Genomic DNA, 19,303 nt, shown 5'->3' on the forward strand with positions numbered 1-19,303 from the left:
ATGAATTCTATGATTAGAGAATAAGGATATTAGAAATACATCTCCCTGAGTTTTACTTCTGACTTAGCTTAGGAGAGAGTCTCTGACAGGGCATTAAGGGGACATTTTGCAAATGGGCCAAATTTTCCTCTCTGGTATTTGTTTGAAAACTCAAAATGTATATAAAATTATGGTATTGGTATTGAACTAAGGGAAGTGACTAATAATCATGTTAAAGTTTATTGTTCCCTTTGTTGGGATGAGTTCCACCAGTATGCAGTCCTATTCTATGAAATAGTTCTTTGTTTTATTGAGCCTGAAACCATGGCTTTCAAACTTACTGGGAAGCCCCCTAAATCTAGTAATTTACTATTTGGTAAATGAGCTTATGCTTATGCTTTTTCATAGATTTTTAGAGTTGGACAAGATTCTGTAAATTAGCTCCTCTAAGCAGATCAGTTAGTGGCAGAGCCAGGGCTGAGCCTGGGCCTTCTAGATAATGCTGGGTTTTTTTTGGTTTGTTTGTTTTTTTTGCTGCCTTGGGTCTTTGTTGCTGCATGTGGGCTTTTCTCTAGTTGCGGCGAGCGGGGGCTACTCTTTGTTGTGGTGCACAGGCTTCTCATCGCAGTGGATTCTCTTGTTACGGAGCACGGGCTCTAGGTGTGCAGGCTTCAGTGGTTGCAGCACGCGAGCCCTAGAGGTGCGTGGGCTTCAGTAGTTGCAGTGCGTGGGCTTTGTAGTTGTGGCTAGCAGGTTCTAGAGCACAGCCTCAGTAGTTGTGGTGCACAGGCTTAGTTGCTCCACGGCATGTGGGATCTTTCCGGACCAGGGATCGAACCCATATCCCCTGCATTGGCAGGTGGATTCTTAACCACTGCGCCACCAGGGAAGTTCCAATCATGATGTTTTTGTTTTTGTTTTTTTATTTATTAAAAAATAAACTTTAAATTTTGGAATGGTTTTAAATTTACAGAAAAGTTGCAGATAGAGTACAGAGATTTCCTCAGTACCCCTCATCCCACTTCCCCTACTATTAACATATTACATTGCCATGGTACATATGTCAAAACTAAAACCAACATTGGTACATTACTGTTAATTGAACTCTAGGCTTTATATGCATTTCACCAGTGTTTCCTTTATGTCCCAGGATCCCTTCTAGGGTACCACACTACATTTAATTGCTATGTCTACTTAGTCTCTCTAGTCTATGATAGTTTCTCAGTGTTGCTTTTTTTTTTTTTTAATAACTTTGACATTGTCTAGGAGTACTAGCTGGGTATGTCTGATGTTTTTCTCGTGATTAGACTGGGGGTATGGGTTTTTGGAAAGAGTACCACAGATGTAGAATATCTTTCTCGTCGCATTTATCAGGGGTGGGGGGGGTACATGATGTCCACATGCCTTCACTGGTGATGTTAACCTTCATCACTTGGTTAAGGTGGTGTTCGCCAGGTTTCTTCACTATTAATTTCCCTCTTATCCTTCTCTACTCTTTGGAGAGGTAGACTCATGCTCCTTTTACCTTGTATTCTGTCTTCCTGTCTATCTATTGGTTTTTACATTCTTACTAAGTCTTAAATTTTTCTGTCAGGTAAGTTCTTAGACTGAAGGTGGTCTAAATTTTTGTCAGTAGCATTTGTTGGATCCTCATTATGTGAAGAGTTTTTGGCACTTGGAGATTTATTACACATCTCTCTTTCTTTCTCTTAACATGTTTACATTGCACTGAAATTAACTTTTTACATGTTTGCTGCTTCTTCTGTTGGGTTGTAAAAATGAGAGATCTCTTCACTTCTGTATTTGTAATGCCTAGCACAGTGTCTGCTGGCTAGAAATTTTTCAGTAAATGTTTTGTTGAACTAAATTGATGAAGGAAACCTGTATTACTTGGAAAACACAACAAACATCTGATACTTTCATCCTAGTTTGCTATTATTAGAAATTAAAACTGGGAGTTCAACTGATTGAATAGACCAACGAGCAAACAAAACTCCTTAGGAAACTCCTAAAATACTGGTTCTCAAAGTATGGTCTCCCATAAACAATGTCAACATCACCAGTTAACTTATTAGAAATGCAAATTCTCAGGCTGTACCTCAAACCAACTGAATAAGAATCTCTGGGGTTGTGTCAAAAAACCTGTGTTTTAACAAGCCCTCCAGGTGATTCTAATGGCCAGAAATTTTAGAAATACTCCCTAAAAGCATAGAGGATGAAAAAAATCAAAGAAAGAGAACAGCTAGTGGTAATTGACTGCAACAGTCTAACTAGTCCCCTCTTTCCCTGCTGTCTCTATCCATGAGTAAGCTTAGGTTTATTTTTGATGCATTTACCTTGAAATCATCAAAAAGATATATGAAATGCTTCTTAGTTAAGTGTCTATCTCTAGCTGTGCAAATGCATTTGCTAGTACATAGTACATATCAGTTTAAAAACTAGTTGCTGGCCAGGGTTTTTTTTTTTTTTTTTTTTTTTTTGGCAAGCGTTGTACATCATTTGATTTAGTTGCTGTATTTATTTCAATGACATGCTTTGATTAGGATAAAGTACAATATAATAAGAAAACAAAATCATAATTCAACCGTATATTGTTCACTTTTTCTATTTTATTTGGTGGAAAAATTTTTGACTTCAGTTTTGTCAGGAAAATTATTTTCAAGGCAACATGAACTTAGTAATATATTTTTTTAACTTTCAAAAACTGTGTTGTCTGTTGGCAGCAGATGGCTGACATAGCTTTTTTGCTTCAAGTGTCCACTTTTCCAGGAAATGACTCCCATCTGTAGCAAGAGGAATGCTGACCTTTAGTGTGCATGTTAGTCACTTCTTTTAGCTCAGTGCCAAGCTAATAATATTACATATATTGTGAATTTGGTTGAAAGTATGTGCTAGCCAGATTGTTTTCCTTCTGGAGTTTCAAGCTTTTGGAAATAGTAAGTTTGTGGGGTTTTTTGTATTTAATAATTAAAAATAATTTTAATAGGTAATACATTCTCATGGTTCAGAAATCAGTACAATATAAGAAGATATTCAGAGGAAAAAAACGTCAGTCCCATCCTTGCCATCAACTGCTCCATTTACGCCTACTCTATATATTCTTATTTATCCTGCCTTTCTTGTTTATCCTCCTAGAATTTCTTAACGGAAAACAGAAACAGATATGAATAATTATTATCCCCTTACCATAAAGGTTACACATTATTATTATACATACACACTGTTCACCGCTATACTTTTTTCATGTTAACATAGTATCTTGGATATCTCTTCACACAGAGGGCTCCATGATTCTTTTTCTGGTCAGCTTTATTAAGGACGACTTTACATACAATGCACTGCATTCAAGTATATAATTTGATGAGTTTTGACAATTGTATGTATCTGTGAAGGTACCGCCGCAGTTAAGATACAGAATATTTCCCATGGATTTGCTTCTTTTTGGGCGGGTGGGGGGTTTGTTTGTTTGATAGTATTTCATCGTATGGGTATACCATAGTTTTTTAAACCAGTCTTTGCTGATGAGCACTTGGGTGCTGATACAAACAATTCTATAATTAAAAACCTATTTCATACAGCATTTCCTATGCAGGCAGGTAGAGGATATCTGAGGATAGACTCCCAGATGTCAAGTTGCTGAGCCAAAAGGGAAATAAATAATTTGGTAGATGTTGCCAAAATACGCTTCAGTAGTCTTGGTACCAGTTTGAGCTCTCACTAGCAATGTACGAGAGTGCCTGTTTGCCTAGTCTAGCTAACAAATTGTGTTATGAAACTTTGGACTTTTGCAATTAGAAGGAAAATGGTATTTTCATATAGTTTTAACTTGCCGTTTTCTTGGGAGTGGAAGTGAGCATATTTTTATAAGTTAAAGGATGGGCCATTTGTGATATATACTTTTCTGTAAAGTATCTGTTAATACTCTTAGCCCATTTTCTTACTGGATTTTGTGGTTTTTTTCTGTTAATGTCTAAGTATTCTTTATATATTAGGGAAGTTAATTCTTTCTTTGTAAATATTTTTTTTCCCAGGTTGTTTTCTTTTGACATTACAAGACCTTTACTTGAAGGGTGTGTGTCTAAGTTTTCACTGCTTAGGATATCTTCCTAAAAGTTGCTTAGTTTTGATGTATTTCCTTTTCTCCGTCCTTCCTTTCATCTCTCCCTCTTTTCCTCTTTCTTTCCTTCCCAGCCTTATTTCTTAATAAAAGGATTTGAGGCAGCTTGAGGATGTTTTTTTGTTGAACAATAATCAGTTCATGGGTGGATGTTGTTAAATGATTTTAATATATATGACCGTGGTTCATCTGTTTTGAAGGCCATGTTTTTGGTATACTGCGCATTGGAGAAAGAACCTGTGCCAGTGTCCTTGCCTCCAGCCTTGGTGCCACCTTCTAAGAGGAAAACGGTCAGTATATCAGGCTCTGTGCGGTTGATCCCCTCTTCAACATCAGCCAAGGAACCTTACCACTCCTTACCACCTGTAGGCATTTTACCTACCAAAGCACCATTAAGACAGGTATAGATTTATCAGTGTTAAAAGACTTTTTTTAAAAAACAAAATGCATGGCATTTAACAGTTGATTGCTTGATGAAGATGGAAGGAGCAATCAAAGGGATCAAAAATTCAGAGCTCCCTCTGGTTGAACCTATATAATGTGATGTCCTAGAGAAGACAGATAATCCTCTCCTGCATTTGGCCTTACTTAGGTCATATGGATGTTTCATTGGCTTTGCCTTGATCTACCTGGAATTAAAGTTGGAGAAAGAAGATACTCCATGTTAATCTGGCATGCTTGCCCTGGCAAAGTTAATAGATGTTTTGTTTGTTTAATCTCTAGTTAACTCTTGATTCTTTGGGATCAAATTTTCCAATTTGGGGTTGTTCAAGGCCTTTTTTTTCCTACAACCTGCTTCTTGTTAGGTTGAGTAAAGGAAAATAAGGACAGAATATGCAAATCAGCCAGTTTGGCTACAGTTAAGAACGGGGAATGAAACTATAAAAAAAAATGGAGATTTAGAATTGTCTGAATCTTTTGTTTATGTAGACTCTCCTAGTTACGCATCTTAATGTGGTCATTCGTAAGTCAAGAGTTAACTGTGCTTGAATTTACTCATTACTTAAAAAAAAGTAAAATGGGCATCTTTTAGTATAGTCCCTATAGCTAACCTATATTTTTATTCTGTAATTTTCTCTTCATCACAGCATTTCAATTGGGGTGTGATGGAAGTGACACACTGTTGCTATAGTTAGTGGGGTAGAATTGCAGAGAATTTGTGAAAATTACTGTCATGGGCTGAAAGAGGGACACTTCAAAGTTTGTTTCATTTTGGTGAAAATACTATATATATATTTTTCCTGTAGTGGGTTGTATCCCCTGCAGAAAAAGCTAAATATGATGAAATCTTCTCGAAAACTGATAAAGATATGGATGGATTTGTGTCTGGATTGGAAGTCCGTGAAATCTTCCTGAAGACAGGTTTACCTTCTGCCTTACTAGCCCATATTTGGTAAGACTTTATTTAAGTTGATTTAAAAAACAAATATGGTTTTGTATCAACTCTAGTTTTGTAGATTCTTATTTTTAGGCATTTGTAAGTAGGACAGTTTTTGTTTAGAATCCTTTGTAGAGAAACATTTAAGTCTGATGATTTCTTCTGGACAAAAGCTTGAGAATGGGTTACCTATAGTTTTATTAGATTGACGGTGTCAGTTAATGGTTATTAGAATGTTAAAATCCAGCATTGGTTTATACCAACTAATTAAACTTCAGTTTTTAAGGGAGAATCCAAAATTCTGAAATTTAAACAATATAAAACAAACCCAGAATCTTCAAGTTATACTTGTATAATTCTTTCTATAGGGTATATGTATACTTTTATACCTTTACGTGGGAACTATACACTTGGTCCTTAAAAAATGACAAGCTTTAGTGTCTCTAGTGAATTTCACATTAAATGAGATAATATAATGAAAATGCTTTTTATAATGTGCCTGCTGCCAATCCACCTGACTATACCGAGGTTAGTTATCATGAGGTTTTCAAGGGGCAGCAAACATCAGAAGTGGAACCATATAGTTGCAAAGAGGAACTTAGAAAAGAACAAAGGACAGCAGATCTGCCTTAAAAGGAACAAGAACCCAAGACTGGGAAAGATTAAATATATGTAACTAGTGATAGCTGCCACTTTCAAGTGCCTAGGCTAGGCACTATGCTGAATAAATGGCATCTGTCATGGGTTTGCTATTATGCCCAGACTTTTTATGTACTTTGTCTTTAATTCTCACAGTAACCTTGCAAGATAGGTGTAATCTCTACTTTATAGATGAAGAAACTAAGGCTTGGAGAGGTTAAAAAATATGGCCAATGTCACAAGAAGAAATAAGTAGAAAAGCTGGAATTAAAGGTTTCTTTGACACCGTAGCCCATAGTCTTTTCGTCAGGTCACATTGGTTTTCAATGAATCAAACAGATCAGGACTTTAGAAAGCTGACCTTAAAAAAAAGGGGGGGGGGGAGCAAATAGAATAAAACATCTGCTGTTTCTCTTCAAGTGATTTTTGTAAAGGTTTCCAGATTGCTGCCTTCTCTCCACACGTGATCTCCATTTGCAGCTGTTATTTTTCTTTAACGGTGATCCTGACATCCTCCTACTTCAAAAGTTGTAGGAAACAAGCCGACATGGAGTATTTTGCTTGTTTTAGAATCATTCTAATGCCACTAATGAACCAAATTTGTTGAGACTTAGGTTTCATTTTTAACATCTTTTAATGTTGAAAATGTTGGGAGTAGAGAATGTTGGAATTCTTTGGCCCACCACAGCTTTTACTCTGTAGCGGTTCTCGAAATCGGTAAGAAAGCACAGAGCAAACCCAAATTAGAGGGCCCTGCTCAGCACCAAGGTGAACAGTCTCTTTTTCTTACCATTTTATCCGATATCTCTCTTCCAACATTTCAGTGAGTTTTTGGCTAGCCATAAGTTGGTATGACTTTATTTTTCAATTCAACTGGTGATTATTTCAAAGCTACATAGCCATATTAATTTTCCCCTGGATTTTTAGAATGGTAATTGTGATATTTACATACTGTTCATTTTGTTTATTTGTACAGGGCATTATGTGACACAAAGGACTGTGGGAAGCTTTCAAAAGATCAGTTTGCCTTGGCTTTTCACTTAATCAATCAAAAGTTAATAAAGGGCATCGATCCTCCTCACATTCTTACTCCTGAGATGATTCCACCATCAGATAGGGCCACTTTACAAAAGGTAAGACAACTTAAAAGAAAACCTTAATGCATTAATAGAAAAGAACAAATGCTATGTCAGGTGACAGAATCGATTTGTATGGAGTAGTGGAGAAAATGTATCTGGCTAGAAACAGAGCAGTATACTGTTTGCGGTTTAATTTGTGCCTATAAATATGTTGGAATACCTTGTATGATATCCTAGGGCTACAGCTCATTTATCCCACCATTCATTACACATACGACAACCATACTTTCCGGTCTTAAAACTGGAAAATGTGGTCTTGTTTTTCCCCCGTGGATTTGTGAATTAATTTTTATGAATAGAGTGTAAATTTTAAATGAAACCTATAAGAATTAAATTATTGCATTTCATTTGATAATTCACTCTTGGAGAAAACAATACAGATTTGAAAACAAAATCTAGGAGATTATGATTGCTTGTTGTCAATTTTACATAAAAAAAAAAAAGAAAAGAAAAACTTGTTCAGGAAAAGTCTGTGTGGTTTTTGCCATATAGCTGACCCTCTATTCCTGAGCATACAACCGAATTTCATATCTGAACAGCTAGAAACAGGTTTTAGCTACTTTTGGTTCTGGCCAGCAGTGGGAATTTTCAAAACTACATGTTTCAGTAATGCTGTACTTTGATTTTTCTCTTCTCATCTAGAAACCCTTCCTAATATTGTGGTTTATAATATCCTGGCCTTATATTAGAGCTTTAAAAGGACTTGCATGCTCTAGTGGCTGTTTGCCCTCCATACTTTGTGTCTTTAAGTATCTTGTGACCTACAAAGTAACCATGGATGTGGTGATTCTTCAGAGTTACATATATAGGAGTTGTCATGTATTTGGTATCAGGAGAGTTCTCTTTAAAATGTCAGTAGAATGTCTTGCATTAATTTTGTCACATAGGTTAAAAAATCCCATTTTAACAAATCTAGTAACAGTCAAAATTGGATTTTTTTCCTAAGTCAACTAAATGGAAATTTATAGCCACTAAGTATAGAAGTTATGTATAAGAGTTTTTATTCTTATTTTCACGTTAAGTAACTACTTGAATTTATCTACTTTGTAAGTGTTTTGGGGGGAGCATTTTGTGAATTTCTGAAATTTCTTTTGATGTAGGACATGGGTTCCCTAAGTTGTAGAGAAGGCTAAAAGTGATGCCACCCAGAAAGATAAAGGTTACAAATTTGTATTTATGCCCCCTGCTCTAACTGTATCTCAGTTATGGAACGCTGTGTTGTTTCATCTTCTTTCACCTATGTAGACTGCTTTTTTTCCTCGCTGCCTTCATTTTATACCCACTGAGTCTCCCACCAACACAAAATACACATACAGCAGAACTTTCTGAAGCAAATTGTTTGTTCATTGAAGTCTCTGTAACATTAGTAGACACTTCGAGTTGCATCTGCTCTACAGAATTTTCAATTAAGTAGATTTACTGAAGTCCATTCACTAGAGCATAGATACTTTCGTCCATGTCAGATATCAGTATTATTAATTAAAATGGGATTTTATCACTGTTGTCTTATCTATAACCAAAAATTTTAACCTTAAAAATTAAAATTTGCATTTGTTTTGTCTTTCAAATAATCTCTTTTCTCTTTATAATCTAATTTTTTTAGAACTGCATTTTTTTGCAGCTTTGACTAATCCTTTTTTGAATGTTGCTTTCCTTTCTGTGTTTTTTCTAGTTTGGACTATTTTTTCCATTCTGCAGCACTCTGCTTTTCGCCTTTCTTGTACTGTCAGTTTCTTAACTCTACTCTCTCAAGGTTAGAGCTTTACTTTATGCCTTTTTTAGCATTATGGTTTTTGGTTTACAAGATACATTTTGAAATTAGAGGTTGTTTATGCCTCAAAGTTAATGCAGAGAAAATACCTAAACAGCATGCTTTTGTCACATGTCTGTCACTTGGTCCTTGTGTGCATTTTAACTTGCCTTCCCTAAGCTCTCTGATCCACTTAAAATCACCAAAGTGGAATTTTTGTGTAATACACAAAACAAGGTGAGAGAAAATATTTTGCAAGAAGGGGACATGGTACATTTTTCTTCATATGCCCTTCTTATACTTTATATACTGTTAGCCGAACTTTTTCTGTGCTTCCTGATTGCATGTTATTTTATTGCTCTAGAACAGGAGTTTAATTTTTGTGTCAGCAATTGAGAGTGACACAAGTACACTTTTCAGTACCAACTAAGTACACTAATCTTCATTCTGGAGTCATCTATGGTATTACCTTATAACTTGTTTGAAGTTAAACTTATTTGTCTCACTCTTCTTATTTGATGATATTTTTAATAGTGAAAGACTGTCAATGTGAGTCACTTTTTTTGAGTTAGAGTGACAGAACAGGTATGGGAGTCCTGAGTTTCTTGGTTTGCTTGCACCTCTGATAGCAAATTTCTCAGTAGCACTTACGTGATGTAAGTTACTCTTGGTGATAAAAGTGAGACTAAGTGCTAATTTTTCATTTTGTTCGCCTTTCAAATTGTCTGGCCAGGCTTAATTAGCTCATAAGTCAAGTTTGGGCAGAGTTAAAATCCTAGTAAATACTTGTCACATTCAGAAACCCACTTTAAAATTTCTGACTTTTTAGAATGATAAGGGTCTATGTGTCAGTGAAACACATAATAGTAAAACATAGTAAGAGGTATATTTGGTACAAATCTGTAATTAATATAAAATTGAGAATAGAGTTAATTGAATCCTAACGGATGAGTTTTGGTATTGATAGTCAAAACAAAACAAAACATATGAGGATGGTTATGCAGTATAGCATAAAGAAATACAGAAGGAATTATTTACCACATTTTATTGATGTACCTGTTTATCAAGTTGGCTTTTAGGGTAATGGTTTCATTTACCTAAATGATCTTAATATGCAGGTGCCAAGGGGCATGATGTGAAATAGCACTTGAATTTGATTAGAAGTCTCCTGATCAATATCGCCTATTAGCTAGCTGGGTTCAACTTTAAGCAAGTCATTTAATATGTTTCCTTAGCTCTAAAATGGGGTTAATAATAATATCTGCCCTACCTACAGACCAGTTTTCAGATTAGTACTTAGTAAATTTGTAAACCATTATATAAATGTGAGCAGATAGGATACTGTGAACTTTTAGGTTTCTTCTTCTGTTGTGCAAGTTGGTGACATACCTTAAGTTCACAGCAACATAAGTATAATACTAAGTTTTATGTTCTCCTAATAAGGTCCTCAACATATTTTAGTTTTACATGTTTAGGCCTCAGTTTTAACATTTCCTAATGATGATCATCCTGTTATTTGTCAGTTTGGTTGTAGCATTGGGTGTAGGTCAGGTGTTTGAAGGAGCAGTTATCTTTTTGTCTTGACTTCAGCCAGCTATATAAGGCATCAAAAATGGTTCACAAAGGGGACTGAGCCAGGGTGGAAGCAAGTCATTGGGAGCCTTTCCAACTTTCAAGAGCATATTCTGTTGAGGAAGTTAAGTATAATAATAGCTTACATTTATAAAATATCATAAAGTTTGTAGGGGGACTTCATATGCAGTATTTATTTAATTTTTAAAGTGGGCAGGGCAGAGATTATTTCCCTGTTCTGCAGTGAAGATCATGCAGCTAGTAAAAGAGCAGAGCCCAGAATAAATCCAGCTAGGTTTTCTAAATACAGATACCATTCAGAGACTAATTTTGACACCTCCATTATTGAAAGAAAACCATATGTAAAGGATGTCATATAAGACAGTTTCATGTATGGTGATATTAATATTTACTATGGAACATGCTGAGCGGTTGGTTTTACTTTAAATAGACACTGAAAGTATTTAATAAAAGTAAATACTTGTTGAATTAAATAAGATCAACCACCATTTATTTAATACAAATACAAATAAATCACAATTCACCTCCCCAAGAAATTTATGCTTCAGTGGAGGAATTAGTTTATAAATCTGATATCTGCTTTACTGCAACATTCTAGACAGGCTAAGATCACGTGATGAAGACATTGGGATCTCAAGTGGTGGTATATATTATAGAACAACAGCTTTTAGAGAGTTTAAGGGAAAATGTCTTAGTATATAACTGCCTGTGTGTGTGTGTGTGTGTGTGTGTGTAAAATTGCACTAGATAGGGTTTTCTTAAGTGAATTAAAAGTGTTAGTAATACCATAAAATATGTATCCATATAGTGCTTTTAAACATTTTTAATGCTTTGCCACATGCAATTTTATAGTAATAATGTTATAATTGTGAACTCTTTGTTTTTAGAACATCACAGGATCAAGTCCTGTCGCAGATTTCTCTGCTATTAAGGAGCTAGATACCCTTAACAATGAAATAGTTGACCTACAGAGGTATGTAAAGTAAAATTATACCTGATTATATAAATACATGCACACACTCTTTTCTGTTTCTAATGTATATCTTGGGTAAGTACTACTTTATTTGGTTAAGGACTATGGTTCTTAATATGGTAATCAGTGTACCTTATTAAATCTAAGGCAAATAGAAAGCCCAGAGATAAACCCATGCATATATGGTCACCTAATTTACGACACAGGAAGCAAGAACATACGATGGAGAAAAGACAGCCTCTTCAGTAAATGGTGCTGGGAAAACTGGACAGCTACATGTAAAAGAATGAAATTAGAACACTCCCTAACACCATACACAAAAATAAACTCCAAATGGATTAAAGACCTAAATGTAAGACCAGGCACTATAAAACTCATAGAGGAAAACATAGGAAAAACTCTCTGACATAAACCACAGCAAGATCTTTTTTGACCCACCTCTTAGAGTAATGAAAGTAAAAACGAAAATAAACAAATGGGACCTAATGAAACTTAAAAGCTTTTGCACAGCAAAGGAAACCATAAACAAGATGAAAAGACAACCCTCAGAATGGGAGAAAATATTTGCAAACGAAGCAACAGACAAGGATTAATTTCTGATATATACAAACAGCTCATGGAGCTCAATATCAAAGAAACAAACAATACAATTAAAAAATGGGCAGAAGACCTAAATAGGCATTTCACCAAAGAAGACATACAGATGGCCAAGAGGCACATGAAAAGATGCTTAACATCACTAATTATTAGAGAAATGCAAATAAAAACTACAATGAGGTATCACCTCACACTAGTCAGAATGGCCATTATCAAAAAATCTAGAAACAATAAATGCTGGAAAGGGTGTGGAGAAAAGGGAACCCTCCTGCATTGTTGGTAGGAATGTAAATTGATACAATCACTATGGAGAACAGTACGGAGGTTCCTTAAAAAACTAAACATAGAACTACCATATGACCCAGCAATCCCACTACTGGGCATATACCCTGAGAAAACCATAATTCAAAAAGAGTCATGTACCAAAATGTTCATTGCAGCACAGTTTACAATAGCCAGGACATGGAAACAACCTAAATGTCCATTGGCAGATGAATGGATAAAGAAGATGTGGCACATGTATACAATGGAATATTACTCAGCCATAAAAAGGAACAAAATTGAGTTATTTGTAATGAGGTGGATGGACCTAGAGTCTGTCATACAGAGTGAAGTAAGTCAGAAAGAGAAAAACAAATACTGTATGCTAACACACATATATGGAATCTTAAAAAAAAAAAAAAGGGTTCTGAAGAACTTACCGGCAGTACAGGAATAAAGATGCAGACATAGAGAATGTACTTGAGGACACGGGGAGGGGGAAGGGTAAGCTGGGACGAAGTGAGAGAGTGGCATGGACATGGACATATATACACTACTAAATGTAAAATAGATAGCTAGTGGGAGGCAGCCACATAGCACAGGGAGATAGCTCGGTTCATTGTGACCACCTAGAGGTGTGGGATAGGGAGGGTAGCAGGGAGACACAAGAGGGAGGAGATATGGGAATATATGTATATGTATGGCTGATTCACTTTGTTATAAAGCACAAACTAACACACCATTGTAAAGCAATTATACTCCAATAATGTGTTTAAAAAAAATAATAAATCTAAGGCAACCTTTAACTGCAGGATGTACTATTATGTAGCACTGAAAAAAGAAGAAAACACTGCCAAATAAACAATGGCATTCCAACAACTATAAGGTGCTATTTGATTTTGGACAGTGAAATAGGTATCAATATATCTTGGAATGAATGAAGTACAGTTTTCTTTTTTTTTTGGAAGTTTTTTTAAAATTTATTTTTGTTGAAGTATAGTTGATTTACAATGTTGCGTTAGTTTCAGGTGTACAGCAAAGTGGGTCAGTTATACATATATATACCTATTCTTTTTCAGATTCTTTTCGCTTATAGGTTATTACAAAATATTGAGTGTAGTTCCCTGTGCTATATAGTAGGTGCTTGTTGGTTATCTATTTTATATAGAGTAGTGTGTGTATGTTAGTCCCAAACTCCTAATTTGCCCCTCCCTTTCCCCTGAAATACAGTTTTCCTCCAACTTCAGACATTTGAATAACAATAGGAAAAAATTATTATTTAATACATTGTATGGAAGGAATGTTAAATGCAGACACCATGCCAAGAGCTTTCATAACTTGTTATCTCATTTGATCCTCACGAAAACCTTGTAACTTGAGATAGATATTACTGTTCTGTTTTATAGGTACGGAGTTAAGATGCTTAGAGACGTTATTTTACCCAAAGTCATACAAACCTGTAAGCAATAGAACTAATACCTGATCTCAGGACTGCTTGATTTGGAGTTGGATTTTCTTTCTTATACTCACGTACTGTGTAGAAACAGACTTGAATACAATTAGATTTGAATCTAAATACAGCAGGTCCTGTTGGTATTTCCTAATTCCCTTGTTACCTAGAAACTTTTTATAGTAATACTCATTGTAAAAATGACCTCCTTAAATTACTTTTTAAATAGTGAGACCATTTTTCCATCTACAGGGCATTGGATTTAAATATCATTTTACTTACACAAACATTTTTTTTTAACCTTCACAATACTTTAAAGCAGATAATGGCTGATACTTTATTTTGTTGATGATATTGAGACATAAGGGGATTAAATGATTTAGCTGGGTTATATGACAAGAACTTGGGAAAGATCTTTCCTCATCCATGAGACTACATTGAGATTATTGTAGAGAAACTTAATTATGATTTTTTTCAGTTGCAAGAAAGAACTCAACCCAGACTAAGAGTGAATTTATTTACTTGTGAAACTAAGACCTCCTAGAGGTAGGGATGGCTTAAAGCGTAGCTTCGTACTGGGGCTCAAATGATATAATCAGTTCTCGTGCTCTCTCCATTTCTTGTTTCCACTTCCACTGCATGGTTCCATTCTCAGATAGGCTTTCCTGTTACGTTGTCAAGGGGGTTATTGCACGTCTGAGTCTCATGTACCTATTATTTCAGATTTAGTGGAGTTACTCTCTTGTGGCGGTTCCTGAACAAATCCTAAGATTCAATCTGATTGGACTGGTTTAGGGTCCCACCTATTGAAACAGTCAGTGGCCAAGGCTGTATTGTTTGCTGACTTGTCATGAGCTCTGTCCTGAGCTGCGGGGTCGGGGTGGGGGCGGCTAGTTTGCCACCGAGACCACATGGAGGAGGGGGTATCCCCACATGAAAATTCTGCCAGAAGGAGGAATGAATTCTGAGAGTAAATGTCTATAGAAAGCAGTATAGCTTCAAATCCACAGTAATTTCAGTGATCGCCCTTAGTATCATCTGCCAATTTGAACAGTATGTCTTGACATTCTGTAACCTTAGTCTGGGCAGCTTTTTAAACGGGATTGTTCAGTTTTTACTTATCTGCCTTCTACTGAATTCTACCAAATTCTATTTCCAGCTCAAAAATTGGCCTTTGCCTATTACATAAAGCTTTTAGTATTGAAATCAAAAAACAAACGAATGAAAACAAACCCTTGGAGATTACATAATCCAATTTCTTTTTTATTCATGGGGGAAAAAAATCAAAGTCATACTCAGGTCAGCAAAAGTGCTGGCTGGCACCCAAACCTGGTTGTATAGTTCTAGTTCTACATTTTTTTCTATTATATAAGACAGCTTTTCATTAAGATTTAGAACATTTTTACTTTGGTTTGAAAAAAATGTAAACATATGATTACTCAGTCTATAATGGTGTATAGACTTCATTTCATATGGTCTATAAACGGCCCATTAGCATTTTTGCTTGACTTATGAGAAATGTGCATTTAATAATAGCTAGATTTGGGTCTTCCCTGGTGGCGCAGTGGTTGAGAATCTGCCTGCCATTGCAGGGGACATGGGTTCGAGCCCTGGTCTGGGAAGATCCCACATGCCGTGGAGCAACTAGGCCCGTGAGCCACACCTACTGAGCCTGCGCGTCTGGAGCCTGTGCTCCACAACAAGAGAGACCTCGATAGTGAGAGGCCTGCGCACCGCGATGAAGAGTGGCCCCCGCTTGCCGCAACTAGAGAAAGCCCTCACACAGAAACAAAGACCCAACACAGCCAAAAATAAATAAATTAATTAATTAATTTAAAAAAAATAGTAGCTAGATTTGAAAATACTTGTCATCTGTGCCTCTCAAGCCTATGAAAATAGACACATACCCCAGTATTCTAGGGCTTGCTTGATTTCAACAGTAGTTATTTTACTTATGAAATATTTTTGTAATGAGTTTTAATAGGAAGTAGAGCATCGTACATAAAATGTCCTTGCCGATACAAACATTTGTAATACAGTAAGTCCCCTACATACGAACCTTCAAGTTGCGAACTTTCAAAGATGTGAACATGTGTTCACATGTCCAGTCACATAAGTTAGTTCACGTGTCTGGCGTACATTGACACGTGTGTGCATCCTCTACAAGTGGTTGTGCTTCTGTGTACTTTACAGTACTTACAGAGTACAGTAGTACAGTATCTTTATTTCAAGCCCAGGTTGTCTGGAAGCAAGTGTAAAAAGCAGCAGTGATGTAGCTGGTACTGCCAACAGCCCCTGTATGCCAGCTGTTGTACTGTACTACTGTACTTTTCAAGGTACTGTACTGTAGGATTAAAAATGTTTTCTTTATTTTTCGTGGTTTTTTTTGTTTTTTATGTATTATTTGTGTGAAAAGTATTATAAACTTGTTACAGTACAGTACTATATAGCCGATTGTGTTAGTTGGGTACCTAGGCTAACTTTGTTGGTCTTACGAATAAATTGGACTTACGAATGTGCTCTCGGATTGGAACTTGTTCGTATGTAAGGGACTTACTGTATTAGTTACGTTTTGATAAACTGAGCTTTCAGTAACTTCTAGTTACCATAATGTTAAGTTGTACTAGTGGCAGTCTTATATAGTGAATTACAGCTAAACACATAAAAAAAAATCTAACATTTTGTGACTGTCTTATTAAGAAAATCATAGTGCTTCAAAACCTTATTAAGTTTTAAATTGTAGTCACATTTTATAAATGTGTAATACGTTTATACTTGACACTTGTGAAAATATTTTCCCTAGGCTTTTATTTTAGGTGAGATCTATAGTGTAGGCAAACTTCCATCATCTGTCAACTTCAGTAATGTCATAATAAGGCTCATCTACCCATGCTAAAATTATGGTTGTTAAAATTCAGTTTTGTAAATGGTTGTATTAAGTCACTACCACCAAGTCTTTAACACATTACATTATAAACCTTGACTTTTGTTACTGTGAATGACTATTTTTTCTGTGCAATGGTATTACTCTTTAGCCTTTAAATCTTTTATTAATATATCAGACGGTGACGTGTATAACTACAAAATAGGAAAAAAGAATTTAAACAGATTTTGTTTGTGGCTTTTACTAAATTGTCATCTGGCAGAAGATTAGCTCCTTCTTATTTGTTTGGTTTTCAGATGAAGATATTTAATTTTAGTCCAGGGATCAAACCTGCAAATAAACGACGTACATAATATGGTACTGTAATGAGAATGTAATGAATATGGTGCTTTACAAGATTTGCTTTTTCCCCCTCAGTGATGGTTATAATATATACTCATAAAAATTTGGAAAACACGGAAAAGCATAATGAAAAAAGGAATGTTTATTTTGTTTTATTTGTTTATTTACTTTTGGCTGCGTTGGGTCTTCGTTACTGCACGCGGGCTTTCTCTAACTGCGGCAAGTAGGGGCTACTCTTTGTTGTGGTGTGTGGGCTCTAAGCTCACAGGCTTCAGTAGTTGTGACATGTGGGTTTAGTAGTTGTGGCTCACGGGCTCTAGAGCACAGGCTCAATAGTTGTGGTGCACGGGCTTAGTTGCTCCGTGGCATGTGGGCTCTTCCCGGACCAGGGCTGGAACCCATGTCCCCCGCATTGGCAGGCGGATTCTTAACCACTGTGCCACCAGGGAAGCCCCAAGAATGTTTCTTAGAATAATAACTTGTTCTGAGCGTTGAAAATCAATGGAGATATAAAAAACTATATATAATCTCAAGAGTTGGTTGGGTAAAGAATGTTCTTTGTTATCAGTCAGAAAATGAGATGTTGTTTTCTTCCCTAGTTCACCAAATTGTTTCTAGTTGAAAATATAGGACATTGGGAGCTTGAGGCAGGATGACTTTCTGTCATTTGTTTCTTTAAGTTTTTTATATGATTCCTTCAACATTTGCTATATAGGGATTTAATTATGTAAATCAGATTAAATTAGTATATTTTTAACTTAAGGGAAAACAATGGTTATAAAATAATCTTATCAAATACGTGGATCTCTCACCTGAGCTGAACACCTATATTTTTCATTGCCCAACTAGTGTTTTCATCTGAATGTTCAGTAGGACCTGACTTCCTAATTTTCCCCTGACCACTATCCTTGTCTCTTTTATTTCCCTTTCTCAGTGACATCACCATTTATTGTCACTCAAGCTAGAAACCTGATATTTTTCTTCTCATTTTTATTCTTCTATTTTTGAGATGTTTCTTGAAATCATTCCTACGTCCTCACCTCCTTTGCCTGATCAACTCCTCCTCATCCTTCAGATCTCACCTTAGATGTTATTTCCTCTGGAAACCTTCCCCTTCCCAACCCCCATACCTATCAAATCTTATTTAAGAGCCTATCTTACATAGTTTTAAAATTTACACTTGTCATAGCATAATTGTCTGTTTTATTTGGATATCTCACTAGACTATGTACTTCTTAATCATAGGGACTGTTTGCTTGCTCACTGTTAATCCCTACTGCTTAGCTTATGTAATAGATACAATATATATAGCTTATATAATAGATATATAGAGAAAATAATTTGTTCAGTATTGTTGAAATCTGTCCTGTCCTTTCTGCTTTTTCTGTCTAGTTTTAGCCCTTACCTCAGTTCACTTTTCTGAGTATGGCGTAAAATCTCTTCCTTCGCGGTGCTCTCTTGGCATCCTGACCATTCTTCTGTCTTAGCTACTTCCCACAATAAAGTAGGATCATCTCCCACTATGATACTGTAAAGCAGCAGTCCCCAGCCTTTTTGGCACCAGGGACCGGTTTTGTGGAAGACAGTTTTTCCACGGACCCAGGGTTGGGGGTTAGGGGGGATGGTTTCGGAATGATTCAAGTGCATTACATTTATTGTGTACTTTATTTCTATTATTATTACATTGCAATATATAAGGAAATAATTATACAACTCAACATAATGCAGAATCAGTGGGATCCCTGAGCTTGTTTTCCTGCAACTAGATGGCCCCATCTGGGGGTGACGGGAGACAGTGACACCCGAAGTGTGTTGCTTATGTCCAGTCTACTCCGTAATCTCATTTTGGCTGCTGTCACTGCAGAAAACCCTGCTTCACAAAGATAGGGTGTTGGAAATGGAAGCAGCCTTTTCAGTGCTTTTTGTGGCAATCTCAGGATATTCCGCCTTAGCTTTCATCCAGAACATATGGAGATTTGAGGTTGTCTCAAACATACTTTTAAGGCCAATGTCATTTGCGATCTCAACCAGTTGATCCTCTTTTAGCACGGACAAATTCGATTCACCTGGCTTATTCACAAATGGGTCGCAGATCCATTCCTTCCCAGTTTGGGGGTCTTTTGTGGTTGGGAAGTAATGCTCAAAGTCTTGAAAGCTGAGATAGGTGATCATGCACCAGCTGGGAGAAAGAAGGCCCTGGC

General features: G+C 36.1%; 1 protein-coding gene across 4 annotated transcripts in view; it reads left to right on the forward strand.

Annotated features, from left to right (window-relative positions):
• Window positions 1-19,303, forward strand: part of EPS15 (epidermal growth factor receptor pathway substrate 15) — a 165,746-nt gene that overhangs the window by 65,807 nt on the left and 80,636 nt on the right. For 3 of the 4 annotated variants that reach the window (XM_082370521.1, XM_082370519.1, XM_082370522.1), the window contains 4 exons: window positions 4,297-4,497; window positions 5,344-5,489; window positions 7,090-7,246; window positions 11,483-11,568. In XM_082370521.1, coding sequence (XP_082226647.1) covers window positions 4,297-4,497; window positions 5,344-5,489; window positions 7,090-7,246; window positions 11,483-11,568 — 590 coding nt within the window. The remainder of the gene's footprint in view (window positions 1-4,296; window positions 4,498-5,343; window positions 5,490-7,089; window positions 7,247-11,482; window positions 11,569-19,303) is intronic. The other variant, XM_082370520.1, reaches the window with a different exon arrangement.

This window comes from Balaenoptera borealis, assembly GCF_965194805.1.
Source record: "Balaenoptera borealis genome assembly, chromosome: 1".
NCBI lineage: Eukaryota > Metazoa > Chordata > Mammalia > Artiodactyla > Balaenopteridae > Balaenoptera > Balaenoptera borealis.